The sequence below is a fragment of the Cyclopterus lumpus genome, chromosome 10 (assembly GCF_009769545.1).
Source record: "Cyclopterus lumpus isolate fCycLum1 chromosome 10, fCycLum1.pri, whole genome shotgun sequence".
NCBI lineage: Eukaryota > Metazoa > Chordata > Actinopteri > Perciformes > Cyclopteridae > Cyclopterus > Cyclopterus lumpus.
The window spans coordinates 20,169,806-20,194,517 of NC_046975.1; the positions used below are offsets into that span (position 1 = coordinate 20,169,806).

The 24,712-nt window shown below is 41.5% G+C and overlaps 4 protein-coding genes across 6 annotated transcripts; 1 reads left to right on the plus strand and 3 right to left on the minus strand.

The window, feature by feature from the left end:
* Positions 1-454: 454 nt before the first annotated feature.
* LOC117738022 (eukaryotic translation initiation factor 4E-1A-like) lies at positions 455-6,101 on the minus strand. Its single transcript, XM_034544292.1, has 7 exons — positions 5,992-6,101; positions 4,760-4,863; positions 4,541-4,636; positions 3,974-4,037; positions 2,033-2,146; positions 1,499-1,638; positions 455-1,103 (listed from the first exon to the last, which is right to left on the minus strand). Exons 1-7 carry the CDS (start codon positions 6,007-6,009, stop codon positions 989-991), a joined length of 651 nt encoding a protein of 216 aa, XP_034400183.1. The 5' UTR covers positions 6,010-6,101; the 3' UTR covers positions 455-988.
* Positions 6,102-7,277: 1,176 nt separating this feature from the next.
* Positions 7,278-11,604, minus strand: LOC117737762 (alcohol dehydrogenase class-3). The gene is made up of 9 exons (XM_034543917.1): positions 11,505-11,604; positions 10,797-10,898; positions 10,448-10,589; positions 10,243-10,330; positions 9,752-9,971; positions 8,733-8,993; positions 8,439-8,574; positions 7,790-7,928; positions 7,278-7,701 (listed from the first exon to the last, which is right to left on the minus strand). The coding sequence occupies exons 1-9, from the start codon at positions 11,520-11,522 to the stop codon at positions 7,677-7,679; spliced, it is 1,131 nt and encodes a 376-aa protein (XP_034399808.1). The 5' UTR covers positions 11,523-11,604; the 3' UTR covers positions 7,278-7,676.
* A 760-nt stretch (positions 11,605-12,364) lies between these two features.
* gar1 (GAR1 homolog, ribonucleoprotein) lies at positions 12,365-14,864 on the minus strand. Its single transcript, XM_034543393.1, has 7 exons — positions 14,743-14,864; positions 14,256-14,462; positions 13,724-13,878; positions 13,565-13,624; positions 13,365-13,476; positions 12,967-13,149; positions 12,365-12,873 (listed from the first exon to the last, which is right to left on the minus strand). The coding sequence occupies exons 2-7, from the start codon at positions 14,446-14,448 to the stop codon at positions 12,863-12,865; spliced, it is 714 nt and encodes a 237-aa protein (XP_034399284.1). The 5' UTR covers positions 14,449-14,462; positions 14,743-14,864; the 3' UTR covers positions 12,365-12,862.
* A 21-nt stretch (positions 14,865-14,885) lies between these two features.
* Positions 14,886-19,292, plus strand: LOC117737430 (alcohol dehydrogenase class-3-like). 3 transcript variants are annotated; one of them, XM_034543391.1, is made up of 9 exons: positions 14,886-15,040; positions 15,446-15,547; positions 15,896-16,046; positions 16,113-16,137; positions 16,325-16,544; positions 17,132-17,392; positions 17,633-17,765; positions 18,352-18,490; positions 19,019-19,292. In XM_034543391.1, the coding sequence occupies exons 1-9, from the start codon at positions 15,023-15,025 to the stop codon at positions 19,044-19,046; spliced, it is 1,077 nt and encodes a 358-aa protein (XP_034399282.1). In that variant the 5' UTR covers positions 14,886-15,022; the 3' UTR covers positions 19,047-19,292. The 3 variants fall into 3 exon arrangements, with proteins under 3 accessions (XP_034399282.1, XP_034399281.1, XP_034399283.1); XM_034543390.1 differs by lacking the exon at positions 16,113-16,137 and adding an exon at positions 16,138-16,225; XM_034543392.1 differs by lacking the exon at positions 16,113-16,137 and adding an exon at positions 16,138-16,225 and having other exon boundaries at positions 14,886-15,035.
* The last annotated feature ends 5,420 nt before the right edge of the window (positions 19,293-24,712 follow it).

Sequence of the window (24,712 nt, forward strand, 5' to 3'; positions counted from 1 at the left end):
TTTGGCTTATGCCACAAACTAAACTAAGTCTTACAACAACAAAACTCGTACTAAAAATACAAGTAAACCTTTTAACTTAAACATTGTACACTGTAATATGGCTTTTGCATTTACATGAAAAGGGAAATGGACAACCAACAATGTTTTTTTGGAAAATATCCTCATTGAAGACACTATAATACAATAAATGCATTTTTAAATAACTGACATCGTTTTACGTGAACCCACAATTCTAGAGAATTGCAAATATCTTAATATTTAGAGACTCATTATGAAGCACAATAAGCATCTTTAAAATATAAATAAATTATTTGTGAACATCTTATTTTAACTCTTCACATAAGCTGCTTAACGAGAAAATAACCACTTTGAACTAAGTCCAATTCATTTTTCAAAATGAAAAACTGCACAAAGATGTTTAAACTTCCGAGTGTGCTGAAATCAAAAGTGTTCCTTCAATTTGTGACGTCAACGCATTTTATTTCAGGGAGACGTGGGTTAAAGTATCGTTAAAAGTCCCACCAAACAACGCAAGGCATACATTCATATCGACACAATACAGAACAAAGAGCTTCAGCTTATGCCAACTTACAAAATGGTTTACTTAGTGTTTTGCCTTTAAAGAGTACGTTAAGAAAATTATTGACAAACACTAAAGGGAGGACAAATCAAATAAATTATCCACAAATGTGCAGCTGCATTTGAAAATGAAATCTGGGCATCAAAAACGTCATCCTCAGCCCACCACCACAAACAAAATAATAATAAAGTTCTCAGTGCTCCAGTTGAACTGCACTTTCTCACCGTAAACAAAAGGCTTTGCTAAAAAAAAAAAAAAGGGCAACAAACGGGCCAACAGAAACTTTTCATCTCCACCTCCGGTGTCCGTCAGTGGGTGAACTCGTCAGTTGCAGTCACAGAAAAATTGACAGAAAATCGATGCTGGCAACAGTAAAAGTCGTGGCTGATGACTCTGGTCAGCTGGTCCTCAGGCGACAAACTTGTTCTTGGTGTTGGAGCCGCTCTTTGTGGCCGTGTCTGCATGCGACTGGTATCCGATGATGACTTTCTGCGGAACGCCTAATCTCTCTTTATACACGCTCCTAAAAAAAAAAAAAAAGCAAACAATAAAACGTATTGCATTTTGGCAAATACTTGCAGAAAAACATTTGACTAACATGCATATCCGTCGCTAATGTTATCGCCATTACGAAGTTTGCTGGAGGGCGTCCAATAATGCCGTACTACAAATATTTTGTCCCAGAGGGATTTTCTTCCAATGAAAAATGACAGGTAGGTTTTCTGTCCAGGTGTAAAGGGACAATCTGTACTAAAAAGTAAAAGAACCGTAAGCAACCGTTTAACAGGTATATAAAAATGGCTAACACATATATATTACGTATATATATTTTCTTTACGATGACTAAATGCATCGTCATTTTTCTTTTTTGACATCCCAAAAGATTTGTCATAAACAAGTGTGGCGTCGGCAGGTCACCCGATGTGCGTGATGGCGTCTTTGTTCTCGTAGTCAGTGGTCCAGACCGCTATTTTGTCTCCTTTGGCTCGGACGTTAATGACGGCGCCGCACACGTCGTCGCTGTGGTTGTCGAACGCTTCCCCCACAAGACACAAGAGCTGCAGGAAAAGACAGACATTTTTCTATTTAAAAAATATATATATATATATATATATATATATATATATATATAAACACCTTGTTATTGGGGAGCAGTTAGAAACCAATGGGCCTTTCAACGCAGTCATTTTGACTCGCCACGGAAGGAGAAGCGCAGGTGTTTACCAACATAAACAATAGCTCTGCTCTAGTCAAATGACCACGGTGTAACAGGGAGCCAAGCATGCACAATACAAGGACCATGAAACCAGAGCAGCAAAATGGAATTCATATTGTTTACACCTGTGCTTTTCCTGCTGTGATGTGACACAATGTCTCGCCTGAAAAAGGCCAAAAGATACAACAAAAAATTATTAGTTGTCTACTAGTTATATTAACCAATAGCGAACATACCGTCTCCAACCAGAACCGATCCAGGTCTGCTCGACGCTGCTGCTTCGACAGAGTTATGAGCCAGCGGCCACCTCGTCGATTGCGTCCATCCTCCCACATGGGCTCAATCCCATCCTTCAGCCACATAAAAGGACAAAGCTCTCAACACTATAAATATCCCCGCGTATCCATAATGAACAATGGCTTTAATCCATCAGGTTTCCCTTCAGATCAGGATCGGACCCTATACATCCCATCACCACTAACCAGACAGTTAAGGGTCATTGTTGTTCCTCTCTGCATTATTCACTAAACTTCAATTTCATGCATGCGAAGCCATAGAAGGAACATTAAAATATCCTTTGCTTATACATATCTAAAAGCAGGAAATGAGAAAATTCCAATTAGTGTCTCTTTGGTGAAATTATTTCCACAAAAACAACAAACATGAATTAATAAAAAACTGTTAATTATGCAACAAAAAAAAGAAAATAGTATATTGTAACAACTTAAGAAGCACCAGATAAAAAGTATTCACTTAGAGCGTTGGATAATTTGAGAGTGTGCACTTTCATCATATTGTAGTACAAGAAGCCAACTTTCAATCCTCTGTTTGTAACCGTCCGATATTATTTATGACGGATGAGATCCGGTTTCAGTCTTGACCGACACTAATAACTCTTTCCTCATGAGCTCTTTTGTGGTCATCAGAGAAGATGAAGTGCGGCCAGACTTGCTGCCATTAACTGGAATTAACTGTGTTTTGATGCCCAATGGGTACGTGCATCACTCGTGATGGAGGGTCAAAGTCAGCAAAACTTCAATAAATGAATCACTCATGGGGCCACGTGACTTCCTGTTTGATACGCTTGGTTCCTTTGTGATGGATAGCATGTGCTCCGAGTGGACCGCAAGCATAATTCACCAAAAGAACATTGCGTTTTTATTTTTGCTCTAAACTAAAATATGCACCGATTGTTTTAATCTTGACCGATTTAATATACAATATCAGATATAATCAAAAGCTAGGTTTTTCACCACCGTCCCAAAGTCAGTCTGAACAGTCAACAAATTATCCTTTTATTTTGTCATCTATAGTGGCTATTTGCCACAATTCAAATGTGTATTTCTACTTCAATATTTGCTTTGATAAAAAAAAAAAAAAAAAAAAATCATTGCATTAGTAGCTTTAATGATATATTAATAAGCTGCTCAGAGCCGGCATTAAAATTAAACGGGTCATAATCGCTCTTTGGGGCGACTGTGGGTCAGTGGTTAGCATGTCCGTCTTTCAATCAGGGGGTTGGCAGTTCAATCCCCGCCCTAGTCGATGTGTCCTTGAGCAAGACACTTAACCATGCGTTGCTCCCCGTAGCTGTGTCTACAGTGTAACATGTAAAGTGTCTTAAAAAGCACTATATAAATTAAATGGATTATTATTAAAATTCTATTTTATATATTGGTATGGAAACATGTCCTTCAAACAACTGCACTTGTTTTAAGTTTCTCTCAAGATGACGTTTCAAAACATGGCGTTATAATTTACCTTCACCCAATACTCAGAGTAGAGCTTGAACGCATCACAATGCAAGTCAATGCAACCTCAGCTGCGTTATGAGCTATTCTCCGCTATGGAGAGACCGCGTGCCGCCGGCAGCAGCAGGCCAGTCACCGATTACTCAGAGTAGCATGCATGCGAATGAATGACATAATAAGCGTATGATTAAGTTAGTTGGTCCAAATGTTTTGGAGGTCGATCCTCGACGCCTTATTTGGGACAAATTACAAGCTGCATGTCTTCTGTGACCATTCAGGAGAACTTCCACATCAACCACATGTGCAGCTATGTGCAGATGTAAAGCTTTTCTTAAACAATGGATATCTATAAACAGTGGAAGTGAAGACGATGAAAGGTTTTAAATGGTTAGAATGTCAAAAAGACGGCGATAAAAGCTTGCTTACCTTAAACAGTGAATAGTCGCAGCCCGACATCAAGTTACTCGACAGCTGAATGTGATTGTATAATCTGGAGAGGGGGGGTAACAGCTTTTAAGAGATATTTTTTGGCAGCCTGGCTGAAAAACTTGGTGAAATGTGAATTGTATCGTCACGCAATATTAACAACTGATCATCATGCCAACCAGTTAAATTGAAGTAAAGTCTTTCCAAAATGTCCTCACTTCATCATTGTATCCCATTAGATATTGTGTTGAATTGTTATATGAATTTGAGAGTTATGGCCAAAAAAAACATGTTTTTTGATTTTACAGTAACCTTTGACCTCCAACATCTAAATCAGGTCATCCATGCGAACTCCAAGTGGATGTTCGTACCAAATCAGAATAAATTCCCTCAAGGAGTTCATGAAGAGAAAAATATCACATTTTGTGCCTCCCATCCAGAATGTAAATCCCTCACATTAAAATGTTCCCCGAACCCAGTTTTCCCCCAAAAGTGGTGAAACCAATTTTATTATGAATAGGTCCGACAGCTTTAGTGCAGTCGCACACGGAGCAATGGTTTACTTACGCCCAGAAGTCTTCCACGGTGTCAAACTTTGAGATTAGGCGGAGGTTGGCTTGCCATGTTTTGCTTTTGTCGTTCTTGAAAAACCAAAGAGCCCACCTGCAAATTAAAGAAGAGTTGGTACGAACAATAGTTGTGTTGCTCATTAACGACATTTGCTATTGCACTCAACATGAGATACTCGTTTGAGTGCGTTGAGAAAAAAAAGAGGTGTCGTCTTACTTGTTTTGTAGCGGATGCTTGATGTCGGATTCAGGACTCAAAACCTTTTGAATTATTGTTTCGCAGTGTTCCTTTTCTGGATTAGCAGGAACTGAAGTTGACAACTAAGAAACAATAAAAGTACAAAAGATGCAGAAGAATATAAAAATAAAAAAAAACTTCCAAAGAAATGTAAACGCAGTTTGTAATCATTTAACTTTTCTGTAGTTTTATAGTTGTATATTGGAACTTAAAACAAACATACACACACGGTCATAAGTGTGATACTTGAGTGTACAAGGGACGTGTGTGAGAGTGGATTGTAGACGGAGGGTATTTTTTATTTATAAGAGTACGAGTGAGGAGAAGTTAGCAGATAGGGAGAACATTCAGGACACAGCACCAGCAATGCAAACGTTGTTTTTCTTTTCGCCTCATCCATTTTACCTCTTGTACTTCTGCAATGCTTCCGTGTATTTTTATTTGGCACGACAAAATTATTCTTTAGAAAATATAAATGTGGTGTTTTAACCCTTGTCCACGAGACGAATAATAACACATTTTGCCTCATGCATGACGTTGGTTTTGGCCACAAATTAACCTTATAATTTAAAACAAATGTACAATTGTTGTTACCCACTAAACGGGGACACCAAATACAACTAACCAGCCATGCTCAGTCCTATGGTCATAATATTTGGGTACAATAACGTGAACTCAAAATGTACTTTTACTTTTTGAGTGAAAGACGTCTTCACAATTTAATCTGCCCAATTTATAGCTGTACGTCTGTAAAACGTAATTCTTAGTCGCGTACTATTTGGGCCCCAACGCCACGTGGCTGGTTGTCGGAAGTTCCCATCAAACGGTTTGCAGTGTGACGTTAAACGTCCGCAGCGCGTGCGTCCACTCATTCATTCATTCATCCGCGCTCGTGCCCAGGGTACCGACCGGAGTTAACCGACGGGCCCTGGTCGACACGGCGTTTTAACCGGGCGCCGTCCCCCGTTGCCGTTAAAGCAAGCAGCTGTCGTGTCATTAACGTTAACGTCTAGAGTGCTGCTAGTTTAATGTCGTTTGGCTCGCGAGTTGCGTGAGCGTTACCTGTCAAAGGTAACCGGAAGTTTCGAGAACTAGCGTTACCGCGTGACGTTCCCAGCCCAGTTTTAATAGTGCACAAAAAGCACAGCTTCTGGAATTGAAAACCCGAAATGAGTGAATTAACCTGGGCTACAAGTGTGCGGCGCACTCACCACCAGAGCGGTCGCCATCTTCTGGAAGTCCCATTCAATTTCTTTGGCGTGTGTTAAAATACCTGATTAGACCATCTGGTACTCTGCATGACGCATGCGCAAGAAGAAGGAACACAGGGGCCCAATCTCAATGCAACCCCCTCCCCCCTTGACCCTTAAACCCTGAACCCTCAGGGATACACTGACGTCCCCTGGTAAATGATTGAGTGTCAGAGCCTGTAAGGGCTTGAAATGGTGTAAATATGAATGAGACAGCACTTTGCTGCAACGTGTCACGTAAAAAAAAGATTGTGTACAATTGTGGGTATTTATTTTATACTCTTTATTCCCTGATTTGAACGACTTCCAGATCTTTTCTCACGTAATTTCAAATAATCTATACAAACGAAATGTTTGATGAATAAATCTGTATAAAACAATATATTTACATATATAATTTATGCTTGCATTCATCAGATGTCATGTGTTTTTATTTTTATGTTCCATCTTTAATCCTTAATGTTGTTGTGTAAATGTAATTAATCGGGCTGAACACCCACGCCCTGTCCTCTTTGTTTACCTTTTCTTTTTAATGTCTCCATTCTTCCATTGGTAACTGCATGTTTAATATCACATTGCTATTAATTGTGGGTAATTCCCTTGGGCAAAGTAAAGTTATAAGGATAGATCCAATAAATTGTTTATCTTTTAATAAAAATGTGTGCACGTGATGTACTTTATATTATAGTTAAATGTGGTCTTTTTCAGTTTACCTGAATCATCCCGGTCTTTTAGCCACATTCCTGATGGTGACGTCAATGCGCTGCTTGTTGTCTGAAAGATCTGCTCAGTAGACACAAACAACCCCTCAAACAGCAAAAGTCTCTTCTATATGGTAAAACTACAAGGCACACAAATTACATAATGAAAAGTTATATATGTTGGTAAAAAGTATTGATATTTGTGTAACTGCTTGTCTCGAATTGCACATATACTACGTTATGTACGTTGGAGGCCAGCAAGGAGTGCAGGCGGCAGAAAGTAATATTGGTAAATGAGAGCTGGATGATTACCGTGCTGCATTTTGGGGGTTATAGTGCAAAATACATCAAATAAACCCAAGGTCCAAACAAGTCTGTATACCACCCTGAAGTATGTTATAGGCTTATAGTACATTGTGCCCATAAAAAGTAAACACATATATTCAGCAATGTGCAGGCTTAGTGGACATGTTCACTGATAAACCACCTGTTGGTGATACACATTCATGAGGTAATAAGCACATGAACAGAAGGCAACCCCGATTGTGTGATTACAACAAGCTTTTACTCCGGATGCGGCTTGTGATCCCATCAGGCCGTGGAATGCTTTCTCAGACTGTGATGTGAATTAAAGTACAAGTTAGTCCTCATTTAAGGGATTTATTCTAAACAGTTTAAGTGGAATATGTGGTATTCTTTTATAGTGCATTTTGTAACATATTCATAACAATTCATCGGGATGAGGCACAAATGTGGAACCGTACACTTTTATGTAATTAAATGCTGTTTTCATGCTATGAAGTGAGGAAAGTGGGCTGAAAGAGACTCGTTGTCGACTGAGAGCAGCAGCCACATGCCAACCAGTGCAGAGAAATATATCAAGTGCTTCAACTATGGAAGGAGATTGTTAAAAGGCCGGATGTGAAGGTCAAGGCTCTAGGAACTTCAGAAGGTCAGCACTGTGCGGATACTGCGATGAGACAAAAAAAAAAAATGAACACAATTTACAATCAAAAAACAACTAGATCATTATTCAAGCATAAATGAATCGTTCTCACCTCTTTCCAGCATGCATGAGGTCAAAGCCCTCATTGATCTGGTCAAAGGGCAGGGTGTGGGTCACAAACTCATCCACCTTCAGCTTCTTGTTCATGTAGTCCTCCACCAGTTTAGGAACGCTCTCCACACTCTTCCACCCTGGGGGTGAATACCACAATCGGTTAAATTACTCACATTTTATATATAGACGAAACTAAAACTAAATTGAACTCATGTTTTGCCAGAAGGCCTTGGGCGAGGCGCTTATTCCCAAACTAAAAACAAACTTAAACTTAACTTAGTAGAACAAACAAAAAAACAGAAATGATAACTTAAATCATATTCCATGCTGACGGTTAAATAACAATACATGCCTTCTGCAGCTGTTCCATAACCACCCCAAGGCTAATTAAATACCACTACAAATACAAAATGTTTTCATTAGAAAGCAATTTACTATCTTACGGTCCAATTATCAAATGGTAAGTTAAGCTCTAGCTTAAGCATTGCTTAAAAACTTTCCATAAACTTTTGCCTAATAAAGTGGATGCTGACGAACGCCTTATAGCAGAGATGTGCAACAGGCTTTTGACCTTACAGAAAGCTGGAACTGCAGCCAGACCACATTACGCCCATTAAAACGAGTCATTACGTAACGCAGCCAGTCACCTCCGAAGGCTGTGCCCTTCCACACTCGGCCCGTCACCAGCTGGAAAGGTCTCGTGGAGATCTCCTGTCCGGCTCCGGCTACGCCGATGATGATGCTCTCGCCCCATCCTTTATGGCAAGCCTCCAGAGCAGCTCTCTGAAATAATGAAAATGGTGATTTCTCTCATTTCTATGAATTGCCTAATTAGGAAAACTGTTTTACATGCTGCGCGCTATGAATACCTACACTCTGAATGTGCACCTGACAGTGGATTAAAACATAATCTTTTTTCACACATGTATGAAGTGTCTCACCATGATTTGCACATTTCCGATGCACTCAAAAGAATAGTCCACGCCCCCGTCTGTCATCTCCACCAGAACCTCCTGGATGGGCTTGCTGTGGTCCTTTGGGTTCACGAACTCAGTGGCTCCAAACTCCTTCGCCTTCTCAAACTTTTCAGCGTTGATGTCCACACCAATAATCCTGGTTGCCCCGGCAACCTTGCAGCCCATGATAACAGCCAAGCCGACAGCTCCAAGGCCAAATATCGCGCATGTGGAACCAGGCTCAACCTGAGTGTGCATGAGTAAGAATAGCAATGTGAGAATTCAAGTACTGCTGAATAATTTTGCATATCACAAATGGATGATGAGGGAACTTTAAAGCCATTTCAGCCGGTGTGGTCAAATTTAATTATCGGTATGCAGATATCAGAGATGGATTTTCTTGCATTTTATGTTGCACTACATTGGAAAGTCTCCCTGATGCAAGTATCATATCATATCACATCATATATGTAAATATACCAATAAATGTTTTGTTTAATTTCTAATCGATTGTATGCATAAACAAAAACAAAAAGAGAGACATTTTAGGGGTGAAACTAATGCCGCGGCGAAAAGCTGAAAACAAAAAAACAACAGACACCCGTGGCAACATTTCCTTTTCACATCAGATCTGCATGATTAATAAGGGTGACCCATTTCAGAGTGAAGCTGACAAACAATGACAAAATATTCATCTCTTTTCGTTTGGGCGACACTTTGTGACAAACTTATTCTGCTTAACGAGCTTTAAACCGTCTCACTTCAGAAACAAACTGTTCTTAAGAGGGAGAGGCAGGGTTTATACCACAGATTGTGTTATTGGTTACTGTTATTGTTGTAGTTCTCATGCCATCTTTTTTTATTCCGCTACTGCACATTTAAAAATGAACATATTTCCATTTTTTTTACTGCATTTGTAAAAAAAAAAAAGCTCCTGGTTTTAAAATCTGGCACAGATAACAGATGTAATTGAACAGCTGTGGTCTGCAGCCTGTAGCACCCACCTTGGCAGTGTTCAGAGCAGCGCCGTAGCCGGTAGAAATGCCACATCCAAGCAGGCACACTTTATCCAGTGGAGCCTTCTCGTTCACCTTGGCCAGAGAGATGTCGGCCACCACGGTGTACTCCGAGAAGGTGCTGGTCCCCATGAAGTGAAACACTTGCTTTCCCTTGCAAGTGAAGCGGGAGGTGTTGTCAGGGAGCAGGCCCCGGCCCTGTGTTACTCTGCGGGGTGAAAGACCCAGGGGAAAAAAAGATTTCTTTTCATGTATGTATGATGAAACCCATTGGCTCTGTACTTCAATGCAGGGCAGGTGGAGGCTCAAACTAATGATGACAGAGCTTTGATTTGGTTGCCCTGGGGTGGGGTACCTGGGGCTGTACCATTGAGGTTGAAAGTTCTGCCTAAGAAATATATATTTATAGTTTTTCCCCCCATTCAGTGTCAACTTTAAAGCCAGACTGAAGGTAGCATCAATAAGTCAGACAGCGTTACCTAATTTTCTGGCACAGGTTGGTCTTGGGATTCTTGCAGAACTTGCATTCACCACACTGTGGCACATACAACGGGACAACGGTATCACCTAGGTCAAAGAGAAGTGTGACTAATTAGATTCATACCAAAGAATAAACAATCAAATTTAAAAAAAAAAGATACTTATTCACAACAAATTGAAATATCATGTTCGGCAGCTCCATACCCGTTTTGAATTTGGTGACGCCCTCACCCACGCTCTCAACGGTTCCAGCACCCTCGTGGCCCAAGATGACGGGGAAAAGTCCCTCGGGGTCACTGCCACTCAGGGTGTAGGCATCTGTGTGACACACGCCTGTGGCGAAGAGCTGAGAGGAAGGGTGTCATTTTAATCATCTTAATTAGTCATTCCTCAAATATCAGAATCTAAACATGCCTATCTTAAAAGGTTAGGCGGGGCCACGCTTGATTCTTCCAGAGTGTTTTTCCTGCCTCATATAACTTAATAAAAAGAACACAAAAAATGGACACAAGCTCAATAGCATTCATGCCATATATGCAATGGTTTGGTTTACCTTGATGCGAACTTCATGGGCTTTGGGTGGAGCTACCTCCACCTCCTCAATGGAAAGAGGCTTCCCAGCTTCCCAGGCAACAGCTGCCTTGCACTTAATGACCTGAATGCAAAGAACAGTATGTTATTGCTAGGTTTAAAAAATTTTAAAAAAAAACAATGCTTCAAAAAATAATTGGGAAACTGCAGCCGTGGGTTGACAGAGGCTTTCCAGTGTGTGTGTGTGTGTGTGTGTGACAGGTTCAGCTGCACAATGCACGTTGCCTCTAAACTGTAACCAGGCTTATGCAAATCCGACCCAGAGTTCAAGTAGGTCACTGGGGGAGTGACGTTCTGCTTTAACTCCATGAACCCAAATAGAGCTTTTTCAGTTACGTCAGATGTTTGATATGTTTAATAAAGAGAGTGAGAGATGGCCACGATGTGCAGACCACAAAAAAACAGTTCCCTGGTTTCCACAACTCGTCAGATATGAACATCGCTCTCGGGGACTGCAGCAACTTGCAGGACACTAATTGCGACTGGCCATAAGATTCCGTTAAGTTACGGAAGAGTGATTCTTTGTACTTGTACATTCCCCACGCGCTGCTTGAGAACACGTTGCTGTTGTATTAATGCTTCGTGTTAAATTGATACAACCGTAACGACACAGACATTGAAACAATTCATGTAAAATGTGCCTTGTGCGTTGAGTGGGAAATGTACTCACTTTTCCAGCTGTCTCCATGTTTCTTTACTCGACGCGAGAGGAAGGGGCGGCGCGCTGCCGTAAAGGAGTTAACTTCCGGACCAATGAGTAACGAGGACGTGTGGCGTCGGCACCGCGCATGCGCGGAGCAGAGAGAAAAGTTTCACACACGGTTTGAAAATAGTACATAATTATCCGTCTCTCTCAGAGCCTTGTCTTTCACTTCTGAACGTTGGCTATTATGCGAAATAAAATAATAAAAACAGAGCTAAACTGAACTCCAAACAAATTGGTTTAGTCCTTATTTCTGAATATACTGAATGTGGGATGGTCGTGTAAATAAAACACTGAACTTAATTCCATCCATCCATTTTCAATACCGCTTATCCTCATTAGGGTCGCTGGAGCCTATCCCAGCTGACATAGGGCGAAGGCAGGGGACACCCTGGACAAGCCGCCAGTCCATCGAGGTTGAACTTAAATAAGTAGCTTTAAAAAAAAAAAAAGAGTATGGTAAATATATATTGATACAATATATGACACCCTATAACCTAGTTAACAAAAAAAGTAATCTCCGTCAATTCAATTTATGAACATGCAAATACTTCGGTATACTAGGCACAATAGGTCCCATACTTCCATGAAAATATATACATGTGTAAATATATATTTTTGCATGTTGGAGAGCCAAACGTTAACCCTTCAGATGTAAAATCTTGAAGTGTGGGTGTTTAGAGAATAGACATACTTCAAATGAATCTACACACAACAGATTTGAGTGGACAGGGCATTTAGAATATTCTCTCAATAAATGTAGGTTTTTTTCCCCCCCTTCTCTACTCCTCACTCTAGGAGGCAACTACAAAGACCTGAGAACTTAAGACAGTTACAAAGATCCTTTTAATCAAGGCCAAAAAAGTGTGACAACATTTTGCTGAGGACTTTACAAACAAGGGGTATTAAAATGTTTACAACCAACAGTAGACAAAGATTTCCCACATCGGAGGAAATGAATACATGGAATTGTGTGAATGTAACTGTCAAAGTACAAACTGTCAAGGCCAAACATTTGAATAAAAATCAGGATATTGATACGCCTGTTCACAAAAGGAACCCGATGACTCTCCCCCTTCAGCTGAAAGGTCCTCTTTATGTTGCACACAAGCATACGTATGGACCTTTTAAATAAGAATCACCCATCACATATTCAGAAGCAGTACAAAAATAAAAACGGGGGGGAAATCCAGTCACGTTCTTCAATTAGAGGCAATGTCTGTAATCTGAGTCCAACAGGCCAGGCACCATCACAGAGCGCAGTCGTTCTGCTTGTGTAGCACAAGTTGAGGATGAGACCGTCACAACAGACCACCACTATCACATTATCTAGCACCTACAAGTAAAGAGAGAAAAAAAAAAAAGAGAAGAAGTTACCTTTACAATCAGGACAACATGTATATTTGAAGAACATTGCAAAAGGACAAACCTCTGAATCCACGTCCTCCTCCATCTCCTCTTCCTCTGTAGCCGCCACCTCCTCCATCTCCTCTTCCTCCTCTGAAGCCTCCACCTCGGCTGCCGCCTCTAAATCCTCCACCTCGCCCACCTCCAAATCCCCCACCACCACGACCGCCTCCAAATCCTCCACCACGGCCACCTCGAAAACCGCCTGAAAAAAATTATTAAAGATAAGCCAGGCAGAATTAAACAAACCACTCGTATGAGATGTGCTCTTAAATTATCACAAAGAACACCACATTTAATTCACAGTAACTAAAACTGACTGAAAATGTCAGCATAAGTGGCAAAGATGGAGGAAAACATTTTTATCATAAGCTACACATTTGTCAATAGGATTAATGAGAAACGGTCTGGTTCCCTCACCTCCTCGGCCACCGCCTCTTCCCCCTCGGCCTCCTCTTGGTGGACCCTTCTCTCCTGGCGGCCTGGGGAGGAATCTCTGCAGCGGGAGGAGCTTCATTGGATCTATATAAAACTAAAAAGAGACGTTGCAAATCACATGGACTGTAATACACAGGGGCACAGCAGTATGAAAATGTAAAAAAACAAACGTATTTTTATACCTTCTGCATTTTCTTAAATGAAGACGCCTTCATGTTATCAGAAAGTTTGACTGAAAAATACTGCAAGGACGGGTTAAGGAATCAACAGGACTTTGAGCAACAACGACATTCGTGCCACAGAGGTTGACGTTCACTTAATAATGACAAAAGAAAGGATACAAATTCCCGGAGCTGGCCAAATATCTCGTCCACCTTCCCAATTTGCTCCTTGTTTTCCAAGTACACAGGGGCGTTGAAGTAGGGGACTTTGTTTTCCTCCGTCGTACACTTCACCACAATGTCATCTTCACACGGGTGCACAAACTCTCCCAGTCCTAAATGGAAACAACAGAGGGCGGTTAGTTAGGTATACCAGAATGAAAGGAGTTGGCAAAAATATTTCTCTTTAGTCAAGTTTCAAACCCTGTAACACCGTGTGAGCTATTTTTAGGCCATACCAACATTGTTCAGAAAAACTTAGTCCTAGTCATGATTACTACTTGGATGTTGACATGGAGTGTTTACTAGTTGAAAACTAAATTTAAAAAAAGGGTTCTTTTGTCCTTGCACACTCATCACACAGTGGGACGTTATTTAAAGTTTTTTTATGGCTTTCATGGCTCAGTGTGCAGTGCTCCGGGTTGGAACTGGGCCACAACACACGATTTACAAGCAGCCGCCTACTCAGCAGCGCTGGTTTTTAAGATCTTACCCACGACATATTCTGGCGGACCGTAGTCTTGCTGTCGGTTGAAACCACCTCCTCTGCCCCCGCCGCGTCCAAATCCACCTCCTCGGCCTCCTCCGAAACCTCCACCACCTCCTCTGCCTCCTCCATAGCCGCCTCCTCCACCTCGGCTATATCCTCCACCGCCTCCTCGTCCACCTCCACCTCTGAAAGACATACTTCTGCGAAAACCTGTGCGAGAAACAGACGAGAAGAAGAGAGTCAAAAACAAAGCAAAGAAGGCATTAACAAATAAAACACGTGGTTGTTTAAACGGAGCAATGGGCGACACATAGCTTAGCTAACAGCAACGCAAAAGTTCTAGCTAACATGCTAGCTTAATTTAGTCATTTAAACTATGCAATTCATCCGCATTTCCACCCACAAACCAACCCGTTGTGTATTCACGCCAAAATATGAACTTAGAAAAGTCTATAACTTCATCTACACGCAGATAAAGCGGATTACTCACAAAGTCGATCGGCAAGATGCAGCTATTCCCGAGGAAGGACTTCCATGCGATGACAACACGTGTGACCAAGAGCTGCCGTAAAGGCGTTCACCAGTATCGGGAAGTGTCGTAAAGTAAAACCTCCCACCGCTGCCCGCGTCATATTTAAAGGAGCAGACGCTCAACCCGGTCACGATTTTGTTTTTGTGAGACACGGAAACGCGTGCATGTGTAAACTTTCCTATAATGTGATTGTTTTTGTTCAATTGCAGGACAAATAATAAGTACACATCACTCCACGATGCCAACAAGAGGTCAGGTAAGAAACTTAATCTGCAATATATACATTATTTTTTTTTTAGAGGTAAAATACACTACGGTTGTTGTTGTTGTTGTTGTTGTTGTTGTTGCTTTGAGTCTTGTGTATTCTGAAAACTAGTTTGATGTTCAACCCATTGTTTGTCTCTGATACGTGGCCCAAACATGGACATTTGGACTCATCTTAAAAACAGTGCCCATACCCAGCCAAGACCTTTTCCATTTCTTCTCATTTAAAAAAACATGCATGCACACACACACACACACACACACACACACACACACACACACACACACACACACACACACACACACACACACACACACACACACACACAGTGTCACCTACAACCTGCCCACATCCAAGCAACTTCACATGATGGGTTTTTATTATATTCTCCCTCAGGTGATCAGATGCAAGGCAGCTGTTGCATGGGAGCCGAAGAAGCCTCTGTCCATTGAGGATGTGGACGTGGCCCCACCGAAGGCCCACGAAGTCCGCATCAAGGTCAGCTGATCGTCCCGAGTTTGTCTGAAATTCAAGAAAATACAGAGTATATTATTGGTTGTAAACCAACGTGCACTGCAAACATTCCAGTGGGTTACAGTCGTTTATTTTTCAGTGGCAATCTCTTGAAGTTGATGTTAAACTGTAACATAATGCCAATAACTAATAGGAACAATGTTCCCACAGAGACAAATTAACCAAGATTAATCCTTGTATTACTCACATGGATGTTACTTCCAGATTTTACTTTGATCACACAGGCGACAAACGCTGACAGGAAGTAGTGTCATCTGTCTCACTTCCTCTTATTGTTTTAGACCAAAATCCACTGTCTACCCGTTTCTACAGGTTATCGCCACAGGCATGTGCCACACAGATTGGGAATACCTGTATCAGGCTGGGAAAGCCACGAGGCTTCGACCGTTCCCGTTAGTTCTCGGCCACGAAGGCGCGGGGATAGTGGAGAGCGTCGGCCCCGGAGTCACCAAATTCTCACCGGGTGAATTGTGCAGCTCACGACAAAAAACAGCTGACATCACGTGACATGTCGCTCTGACTCGAGTAGTTCGTCGTGCTTGTTGTTTTCACAGGTGACAAAGTCATTCCTCTTTTCCTGCCCCAGTGTGGGGAATGCGAGCGATGTCTGAGCCCTAAAACAAACCAGTGCAGGAAGAACTGGTGATCATTACTCGGTTCACACACGCCAATAACTATTGCGTTTTAATGCTGTTTAACTACTCAGTGTTTCCAATTCCAATTCCAATCTGTGGCTTCCAGGGCGAATACACAAGTGGGTGTAATGGCTGATGGCACGAGCAGGATATCTTACATGGGCCAGCAGGTGTACCAGTGCCTTGGCGTCGGTTCTTTTTCCCAGTACACGGTGGTTTCCGATATCTCGCTTGCGAAAATAAGCCGCGAAGCGCCGCTCGACAAAGTGTGTCTCCTCGGCTGTGGCGTCTCCACCGGTTACGGTGCTGCAGTTAACGCATGCAAGGTAAGAGGATAAAGATTGTCCGTATTCAAATTCATAACTCCGATGTGGAAGCTGCTGTTCATTGGAACAAGAGGAACGCAACACGTTCATGAATATGTATTTACACAACAGCCCTATAGAAAACAGTTGAACCTATTATAACCACACTTTTTTACTGAAGGAAAACATCTTGGTTGTAGTTTGTCATTTTCACAAATGGGAAACTTGAGTGTATTTAGTGAGTTAGAAATAAATGATTTCATATTCTATCCATTCAGTTTTTTATATATATATATATATATATATATATATATATATATATATATATATATATATATATATATATATATGTATATATATATATATATATATATATATCTTTTTCTCCTATTAATGTAGACAAATACACGTTTTGTGGAAGAGACTCAATGTGTGTAGAACATCTGGGAAAGGAGCGAACCTTTTGGGAATATTTTGCAATCTTAGGATTGCTCAGAAGGCAAAATATATATACGATATAGAAGTTATTTTTGAATGTGATGAAGTGATCTCATCAGACGTCAAACAGCCTTTTTGGTTTGTCCGGCTCCCCAATCGTGGGCATCCAGGTTGAAAAAGGCTCCTCGTGTGCCGTGTTCGGGCTCGGAGCCGTCGGGCTGGCCGCCGTCATGGGCTGCCGGGCTGCCGAGGCCAAAAGGATCATCGCGGTCGACGTCAACCCCGACAAGTTCGAGAAAGCCCAAATGTTCGGAGCCACTGACTGTGTCAACCCCAAAGATCACAGCAGGCCCATCCAGGAGGTTCTGCTGGAGATGACAGGCGGCGGGGTGGACTACGCTCTGGAGTGCGTCGGGAGTCCGGCTGTCATGGTGGGTGTTCCAGTCGGCCCAGTTGGAACCCTCCAGTCTGTGCAGTGTCACTGCAGAGCAGATCTGTAAAGCACGCCCATAGGCGTGATAAGAGGTCATGCAAAAACCAAAATATGGCACAATTACACATTTCTTTACACAATTTGCAATTGTGCAAATGTCAAAATTTGAATTTAGTCAAATGTAGTAAATATATATTTAAAAGGAGCATGAATTAAGACCACCCTCGTGTCCTCTTAGACTGCTGCGCTGGAGTCCACGACCGACGGCTGGGGCACATGTGTCATTGCTGGCTGGACGGAGACGGAAACAATGAGCGTCGTGGTTGAAAAGATCCTGATGGGACGCAACTTGAAGGGGACTTATTTTGGAGGTGAACTTATAAAAAAAAATATATATATTTTAGTTCATGCAAAAAAAAGAAAGACGTGTGCTCATTATTGATAAGAATATTGATGGTTAAAAGAGAGTAAAAAGGCCAATCACATGTTTTCAGAGCTTAAGGTGAGCAGAACAAAAAGGTTAATGTTGTGCGCTTTCGCTCGCTTAATGACTCAAGAATGAATCGGTCATCTTAATTGTTTCCACATAGTTTGCAGCTGGAGTTTGGATGAAAGTCTCACACAATCAAAGAGTGAAGGCTTCTTTTTTGAGTCACTAACAACAGGGCAAGAGGCCTCGGATATAATATTCATATCTGTCGGATCACACTTTGCGATGCACCGGATGGAAACCATACGCTCACATCTGATCAAAAGTAACAAGTCTGCTTCTGATATGCACGTAACATCTAACATATCTCACATCATTAGAGTATCCGAAAGGGAAGGGGTCCTTTCAGTCGCGTTGGGCTGAAAAAACATGAACAAATGATGATGTAAATGGCCATCCTTCGGGGCTCCTTAATGTGTCCTATATTGTGGTCCGTGAGGACTCAGTTGTGTTATCGTCTTCTAAAGATTGGAAGAGTGTGGAGAGTGTGCCGAAACTGGTGGACGACTACATGAACAACAAGCTGAAGCTGGATGAGTTCATCACCCACAACCTCCCGCTGGACCAAATCAATAGGGCCTTTGAGTATATGAAGAGTGGGGAAAGGTAAGACGTGGTTTATTCCAGGCCGCTCAAATATAATAGGCAACCATTCGATTTTTAGGGCCAAGACCAGATCTACGGCTCACGGTTCGTCTTTAGGGTTATGTGTTGGTTATGGCTGTGGTTAGGGAAGACAAAAGAAACGTCAAAGCTCTACTCCCCTGATGGGAACAATTCCAATTAAATAGTATTCCCACACATCATTTAGTATCTGAGAAAGAAAGGACTTTATTGTGTGATTATTCTTGATGATATATTGTCGACTTGCAACTAGCTGTTATTTTTAATTATTGATTAATCAGGTTGATTTTTGTGATTAAACGATTAATCGCTCATCCATTATAATGTTGGACAAAGGTCTTCAAATGTCTTGTTTTACACAAAAATGCAAATATTCACATTGGAGCAGCGGGAAAGATTGTTGTTGTTGTTTTTTACTGACTCAAATTTAATTAATCAATATATATATTAATAAATATATAGGTTCTGGTGGAAGTTACCCTAACAATATGTCTTCTTTTTTTTTTTTAGCATTCGTACTGTCATCAGTCTGTGGTAAGAGGAGGCTTCACCTGCAGTGGCTATCGTATAAATGGAAAAAAATAACATTGCATACATTGTGGGACATTTTCTACGCTATTTTTCTTTAAAGATGTTGACGCTTGAAATGTTTTTCTTGCTCGACTTTGTAGCAAAGAGCCCCTCGGCCACTAGAGGGCACACTCATATCATGTAAAAGCTCCTGTGTTTGCATCCATGAACCACCGACTAAACTTTATAAAGGCATTGCTTTTCTATCTGCAAAGGATTTTGTGTTTTTATTCAGATTAAATTATGAAATCTTTTTTTTTTTGGCGGGGGGGGGGGGGGGGGGTTTGTTGGGCACACACTTGAATTAACGGGAGAAACAAAACATCATGGTCAGCGAAGTTCTGTCAAATAATGATTCATGTAATTCATAGATCTATACAGCATCTGCAGTAACACAGAGATAATTTATCTCTACAACTGTCACATTTGGCAGCGCTGCAGAGATCCTGGTCCAGATATCAATGAGAGGCGATAGTTGGAATTACACACCCTTGTTTAGAAGATGGGGTAAAAGACACAGGAAACAAATGGCGGAATCTGTCGTCAGCCACGGAGACGTATCTGCGTCATGTGGTCAGGCTTACCAAATTTCGTCCTCTGTAATATTATATATTGATTTAATGGGGAGAGGGGCTAGGATAACAGTAGTGGGCTGTCAGGACAGAAGACAAAAGGTTGTTTGGGGAATGCCTCTCGGTGAAGAACCGAAATAGCTGTCGAAGGAATTTTGTTTTATTGAAGTTACGTTCGGATCAAATGAAAACCGTTGGCAGTTCCCTCTGCTTTTCCATCTTTATTTTAAATGGAAAATAAATTGGTGCTTTTCCTTCTTATGCTGGTCTCTTATGCCTGTGGGGCCATCAATCACAGATTACACAGCTTAGACCCCCCCCCCCCTCCCCTCCAACTCCCCCCATCCTCCTCCCAAAGAATCTCAAAGTAAAGACAGTTTTCCAGAATATGGAAAGCAGAATAATACAGAGGGAGATAAGAGAGGAAGATCAAAAGACAGAGGAAGACACGTTTTGACAGGTGGGTTATGTGACTGGGCATCCTCATCTGTAAATGTTGGACATGCTCGCAGATTTATACGGCTGTCTTGGGGACATGTGTCCGAATGGCTGCTTTTTAAGATGGGAAAACTATTCAAAGAGACGGCCATAAGTCTCCAACCTTTCTCCCTCTCCATGTCTGAACTCCACAACCTCTGGAATTGTCACAGCTTTGTGCAACTAATACAGCGAGGGTGGGGGAGGGGGGGGGTGCATGCTCTCTGAATTACAACCACAGCATTGTCCACATTTTTGAGAGTCTTAAATGTCCATCTTGTCATGTTTCATATACTCTGTGTAACTTGTCTGGGTAGGAAACGGTGATGTGGAGTTGCATTAAAAAAATGGAGACGGCTAAAGTGCAAGTGGAAAATCATATTTGCATTTTTATTTCTTTGTTCATTTGCTTTCCCCTCCCTCTCATCGCATGCGTCAACTCCTCCCGGCCCGAGTCTTCACGGAGAATCATAGACAAACGACAGAAATGCCAGATGAGGTAAATGCCATCACACAAATAAAGGCATGTCTGGGTAAAAAGAAATGTCAAAAGGTGCCGCTTCGCCTTCAAGAGATTTCCTCTTATTTACTAAGCTTTATTCCTGTGTGACAGATGGCACATTAAATATGACGAGGACATAAAAAAAAAAAAAAGGGTGGGAAACAACCTATTTGAACAAAGATGGTATGTTTGTGTTGAAAACAATACAAAATATAATGCAACCAAATCCATTTACACACATTGTAAATGGGGAAATAGGGTCGCTCCGTAATTCACGTCATGGCAAATACATACAGCACATCCGCCAGAAACTACAAATAATACTATTTGGTATCAGCTTAGTTGTGGTTTTATGTGTCTTATATTAGCTATTTCAATACATACAGAAACTAGAAGTACTCGTGTAAGTCACAAAAGGAATGATGGCTGATTCCCATTTTGTGTCCTGATAGTCTACACGCTGGCACACTTTCCCACCGTCATGGTTTACTGGGACATTGAATAATGTAACATTTATCGACGATGACGAGTCAAATTGTCTCTCGTCCGCAAAGCCCGTGGAATAAATAGACGCGGGAACATTTTGGTCGCTTGTTCCAAGTAGGCGTTCTTCTCACCAGCTTTCATTCTGTAAATGTGTTCAACGGCGTTGCTCGTACGCCTCTAAACGGCCGCTTAAATCACATTAATCGGTCAAACTTCTGCGTCTCTGAGAAATAAGGGGAAAGCATGTCTGAAAGAGACGTAGAGATGGAGCGAGGGATATACTGTACAGCCCCAACAGCTATGGAAGAGCGGCCCACTTAAGTCACTAAAGACTGCCAACGTGAAGCCCTTGCTTTATCAGCAAATCCTGGCCATTATACGGCTAATGCCAGGCATCGCCTGTGACATCCCCAGTCTTTCTCTCGACACGGTTAGCTTGAGCTTCTGTGTCAGTGGAGTCTACCCGGCTTCACCAGAGGACAGCACAATAAATACAGTGCTCAGTAATTTGGAGAGGCGACTGTTATTTTCTTTTTCTTTCCCCGCTGTGTAAGTGCAGGAGCACATCTGACACGGTGGGCTCTTGTTATCAAGTGGAAGCCTGTTTTATCCCCGACATATGAACGTTTTAAACATCACAAAAAGACATTGAATGGTTTTCAAGCCCTGAAAACATGTAGTCTGCCTTTACAATCATGTACAGGTTCAGGGCTTCATGAGCTCAAGCACAAGCGGGCGTTTCAATTATCCTGGAAACAGGAGTTCAGGACGTTGGAAAATGTGGTTCAAACTCCAGATTATTTTACCTAAATAAAATCTTCATCACTGCAATTAACTTGAGTCTTCTAATACATATATACGTGCAAATATAAATTGACTTTAGGCATGTGGATTTCTGACCCACCTGCCCATCTGAGCAAGTGAAAAAATAAATAAAATTAAAATACAGTGGGACGATCTTTTTTCAAAATCGTACACATCTTAACATTTTGCTGGCGCTCACACACTTCGGAGGCCAGGTTGTAATACAAAACCCCGACAACAACTGCATCATGCTGTTCTCACTGAGCCACGCCACACCATGTGTTTTCTTATTTTGTAACCTGTCAATCATATCGTGTCAGCGTTTCATAGTTAAGTTGCAACAGAAATAGACAACAAAGAACAGGATTAGACCGACCACATGTGGCTATTACCAAAGAGTCACACACACACACACACACACACACACACACACACGCAGGCACGCACACACATAAGGTGCTGTATATGCGTGACAGCTCTAAGCTTTTGTTGTGTTTTGTCTGACAGCAGCAGTAGAGTAGTTATTGAGAGATTAGCTCTAAGGTGCGATCATGCCACTCCTTTGTTTGGTGTCTCTCTCATTGGTCACACGGAACAGTACTAGCATGCGTGGGAAAGAGTCATCCGCCGCCATAGATAATGCAGTTTGCCTTATTTTAGCTCCTTTGAATCATGACTGACCCCCGTCCAAAAAGGGCATCCATAACCAAGACAATGTACAGTGTAATATTCTGAATCGCGGTTAAATATCGTACCCTGAATGCAGAATCAGATTGAGTGCGAGTGTAGATGTGTCTTTGATCCTCATTGTCATAACAGTTAGAGATCGCACAAAGCTTTACAATAATAAAACATTTAACCTGGTGGGATTTCACAGAATTTATTCCCAACAGACTTGGACCCATCCCTCTACCCGCTCTTCCACAGTGCCAACAGAGTCGATTCATGTGGTTGTGGGCTGAAGGTTTGGGGGGGGGGGGGGGGGGGGGGGGGGATATATCTCTCAGCCCCTGTGTGTTTACCCCCATAATCCCTGAGAAGAAGTTCACAAGCACGAGGAAAGTACTGGGAGCTTTACTATACCTCCCAAACCTGCTCAGTTTACCGCTCCCCGGGTTTTCCACATCCACATGGGGGCTCGGGGTAATTCCTGGGAATGTTTGTGAAGGTTTTTGTATTTGTGTGTGTGTGTGTGTGTGTGCGCGCGGTTGTAAGAACATAATTGGTACAAAATGACTGGTTGTTGTTCTGATATGGAACAATCTACACTAGTCTATGCAATAAGAGCGTGTGCACGTTTAGTGGTGATGTCAATAAAGAATTTCCTCCACTGTTCTCATAACACTAAAGTACACCACTGTTTAAATGAGAATACATTAACACCAGTGCAGACTGTGAATTGGACTTCATTCTACTGCAACACATGCACTAATGGTGGCAAATTGGCTATTAAATGAAGACAAACACCTTTTTTCGGTCAGCATCAGACCTATTTTACTACCAGCTAATAATAGCTAATAGCTAATAGCTACTAGCTAATAATAGTATTTTGGCGTGGTTGCAGTAGTATAAATGTGGAATCTATTCTACTGCTTATTTTAACTCGCGTTGGATGAGAGTGACACCAAAATGGCTAAAACGAAATCTCAAGATGTTTCTCGTGAAATTCACAGTAAACTTCTCCTTTTTTTGCCGTTGGGTGACTCTGGAGTTGTCACGTCTGGTTACATTTGTGCTTCGCTGGATATTTGTCTTCCAGCGTTGCTTCGAATGAGTCTCACGGTTGTGGTATAGGACAAGGGAACATCTAAATGAGTGTGCCTTGTTATACGGCCACAGTGAAGTACATCATTCTGTTTTTTCCACTTCTCCCGACAACTCGCTGCTGTCCAAAAGACGAGGCTCCCCGGACAGCTGCTCCTGGCCCGCTGCCAGGCCACAGAAGGATTGGGAAAAATCCCCCCAAATATACACTGGGACCAGTTGAAACACTTCTCTGGCTGGTGATTGTGGTCAAAGGAAAAAGAAACCTGAAATGATCCATTAGAGGTGGCTGGGCCCGTTACTCATTTTCAAGCATCCCACAGTTTTCAATTATACATTGGAGGGCAGCATTGACATGAGTTGTACTGAATTTACATGTACGGATATTGTAAGTATAGCATGATGAATAATAAAGACTTATTTATACATACATATTCACGTGTTGAAGTACACATGAGCCTGAACTAAAGTACATTATAAGCTATTGACACCACAATACTAAGGTCAGAGTTTGTAAAGGATGTGTGTATTGTGCAATTGACTGAGCAAATATATATATATATATATATATATATTGTCTGTGCATGAATATTAAATATGGTCTAATTCCACAGGCCTTTTCTATTTCTGTGTCTGATGACGTAGAATGTTTCTGGTTATGTGGAAAACATAATATGGACATACAGGTGTAGTTACAATATAGGTATGATAGTAAATACAAGAAGTAAGAAATAAACAGTGGTATGATATTATTGGATAATGTGTTCACATATACACACACAATACATCCATCACTGTAAAATATAAATCCTGTATATAGAATACATACAATACGTACGGGTTGCATATTCTATTTATAACCACCAATTTCATGTATTGCCTTTCAATATGTATTTGTTTGCAACATTTAAATGTTTACAACCTTCAGAAACCATGAAACCATACGCTGCCTTAAAGCTCAGTAAAATATTAAAAAGTAGTTGTCAGTTAGTTGAAAATTGTACATTGTGATGTTTTTGTACCACCTGT

Bases quoted from the DNA above. Each gene is read 5' to 3' on its own strand.
- LOC117738022 (XM_034544292.1), bottom strand. The intron at 4,038-4,540 runs GTAAGTAAACCA...CCCCCTCTCCAG, and splicing joins ACCGTGGAAGACTTCTGGGC to ATTATACAATCACATTCAGC. The intron at 1,639-2,032 runs GTATGTTCGCTA...CTTTTCCTGCAG, and splicing joins ATCGGTTCTGGTTGGAGACG to CTCTTGTGTCTTGTGGGGGA.
- LOC117737762 (XM_034543917.1), bottom strand. The intron at 10,590-10,796 runs GTAAACCAAACC...CCTTCCTCTCAG, and splicing joins CCCATGAAGTTCGCATCAAG to CTCTTCGCCACAGGCGTGTG. The intron at 9,972-10,242 runs GTAACGCTGTCT...TTCACCCCGCAG, and splicing joins AACCTGTGCCAGAAAATTAG to AGTAACACAGGGCCGGGGCC.
- gar1 (XM_034543393.1), bottom strand. From the start codon at position 14,448: ATGTCTTTCAGAGGTGGAGGTGGACGAGGAGGCGGTGGAGGATATAGC. The intron at 13,879-14,255 runs GTAAGATCTTAA...GTTTCCATTTAG, and splicing joins TCCGCCAGAATATGTCGTGG to GACTGGGAGAGTTTGTGCAC. The intron at 13,150-13,364 runs GTGAGGGAACCA...AATTTTTTTCAG, and splicing joins AAGAGGCGGTGGCCGAGGAG to GCGGTTTTCGAGGTGGCCGT.
- LOC117737430 (XM_034543390.1), top strand. The intron at 16,047-16,137 runs GTGAATTGTGCA...TTGTTTTCACAG, and splicing joins AGTCACCAAATTCTCACCGG to GTGACAAAGTCATTCCTCTT. The intron at 18,491-19,018 runs GTAAGACGTGGT...TTTTTTTTTTAG, and splicing joins TATATGAAGAGTGGGGAAAG to CATTCGTACTGTCATCAGTC.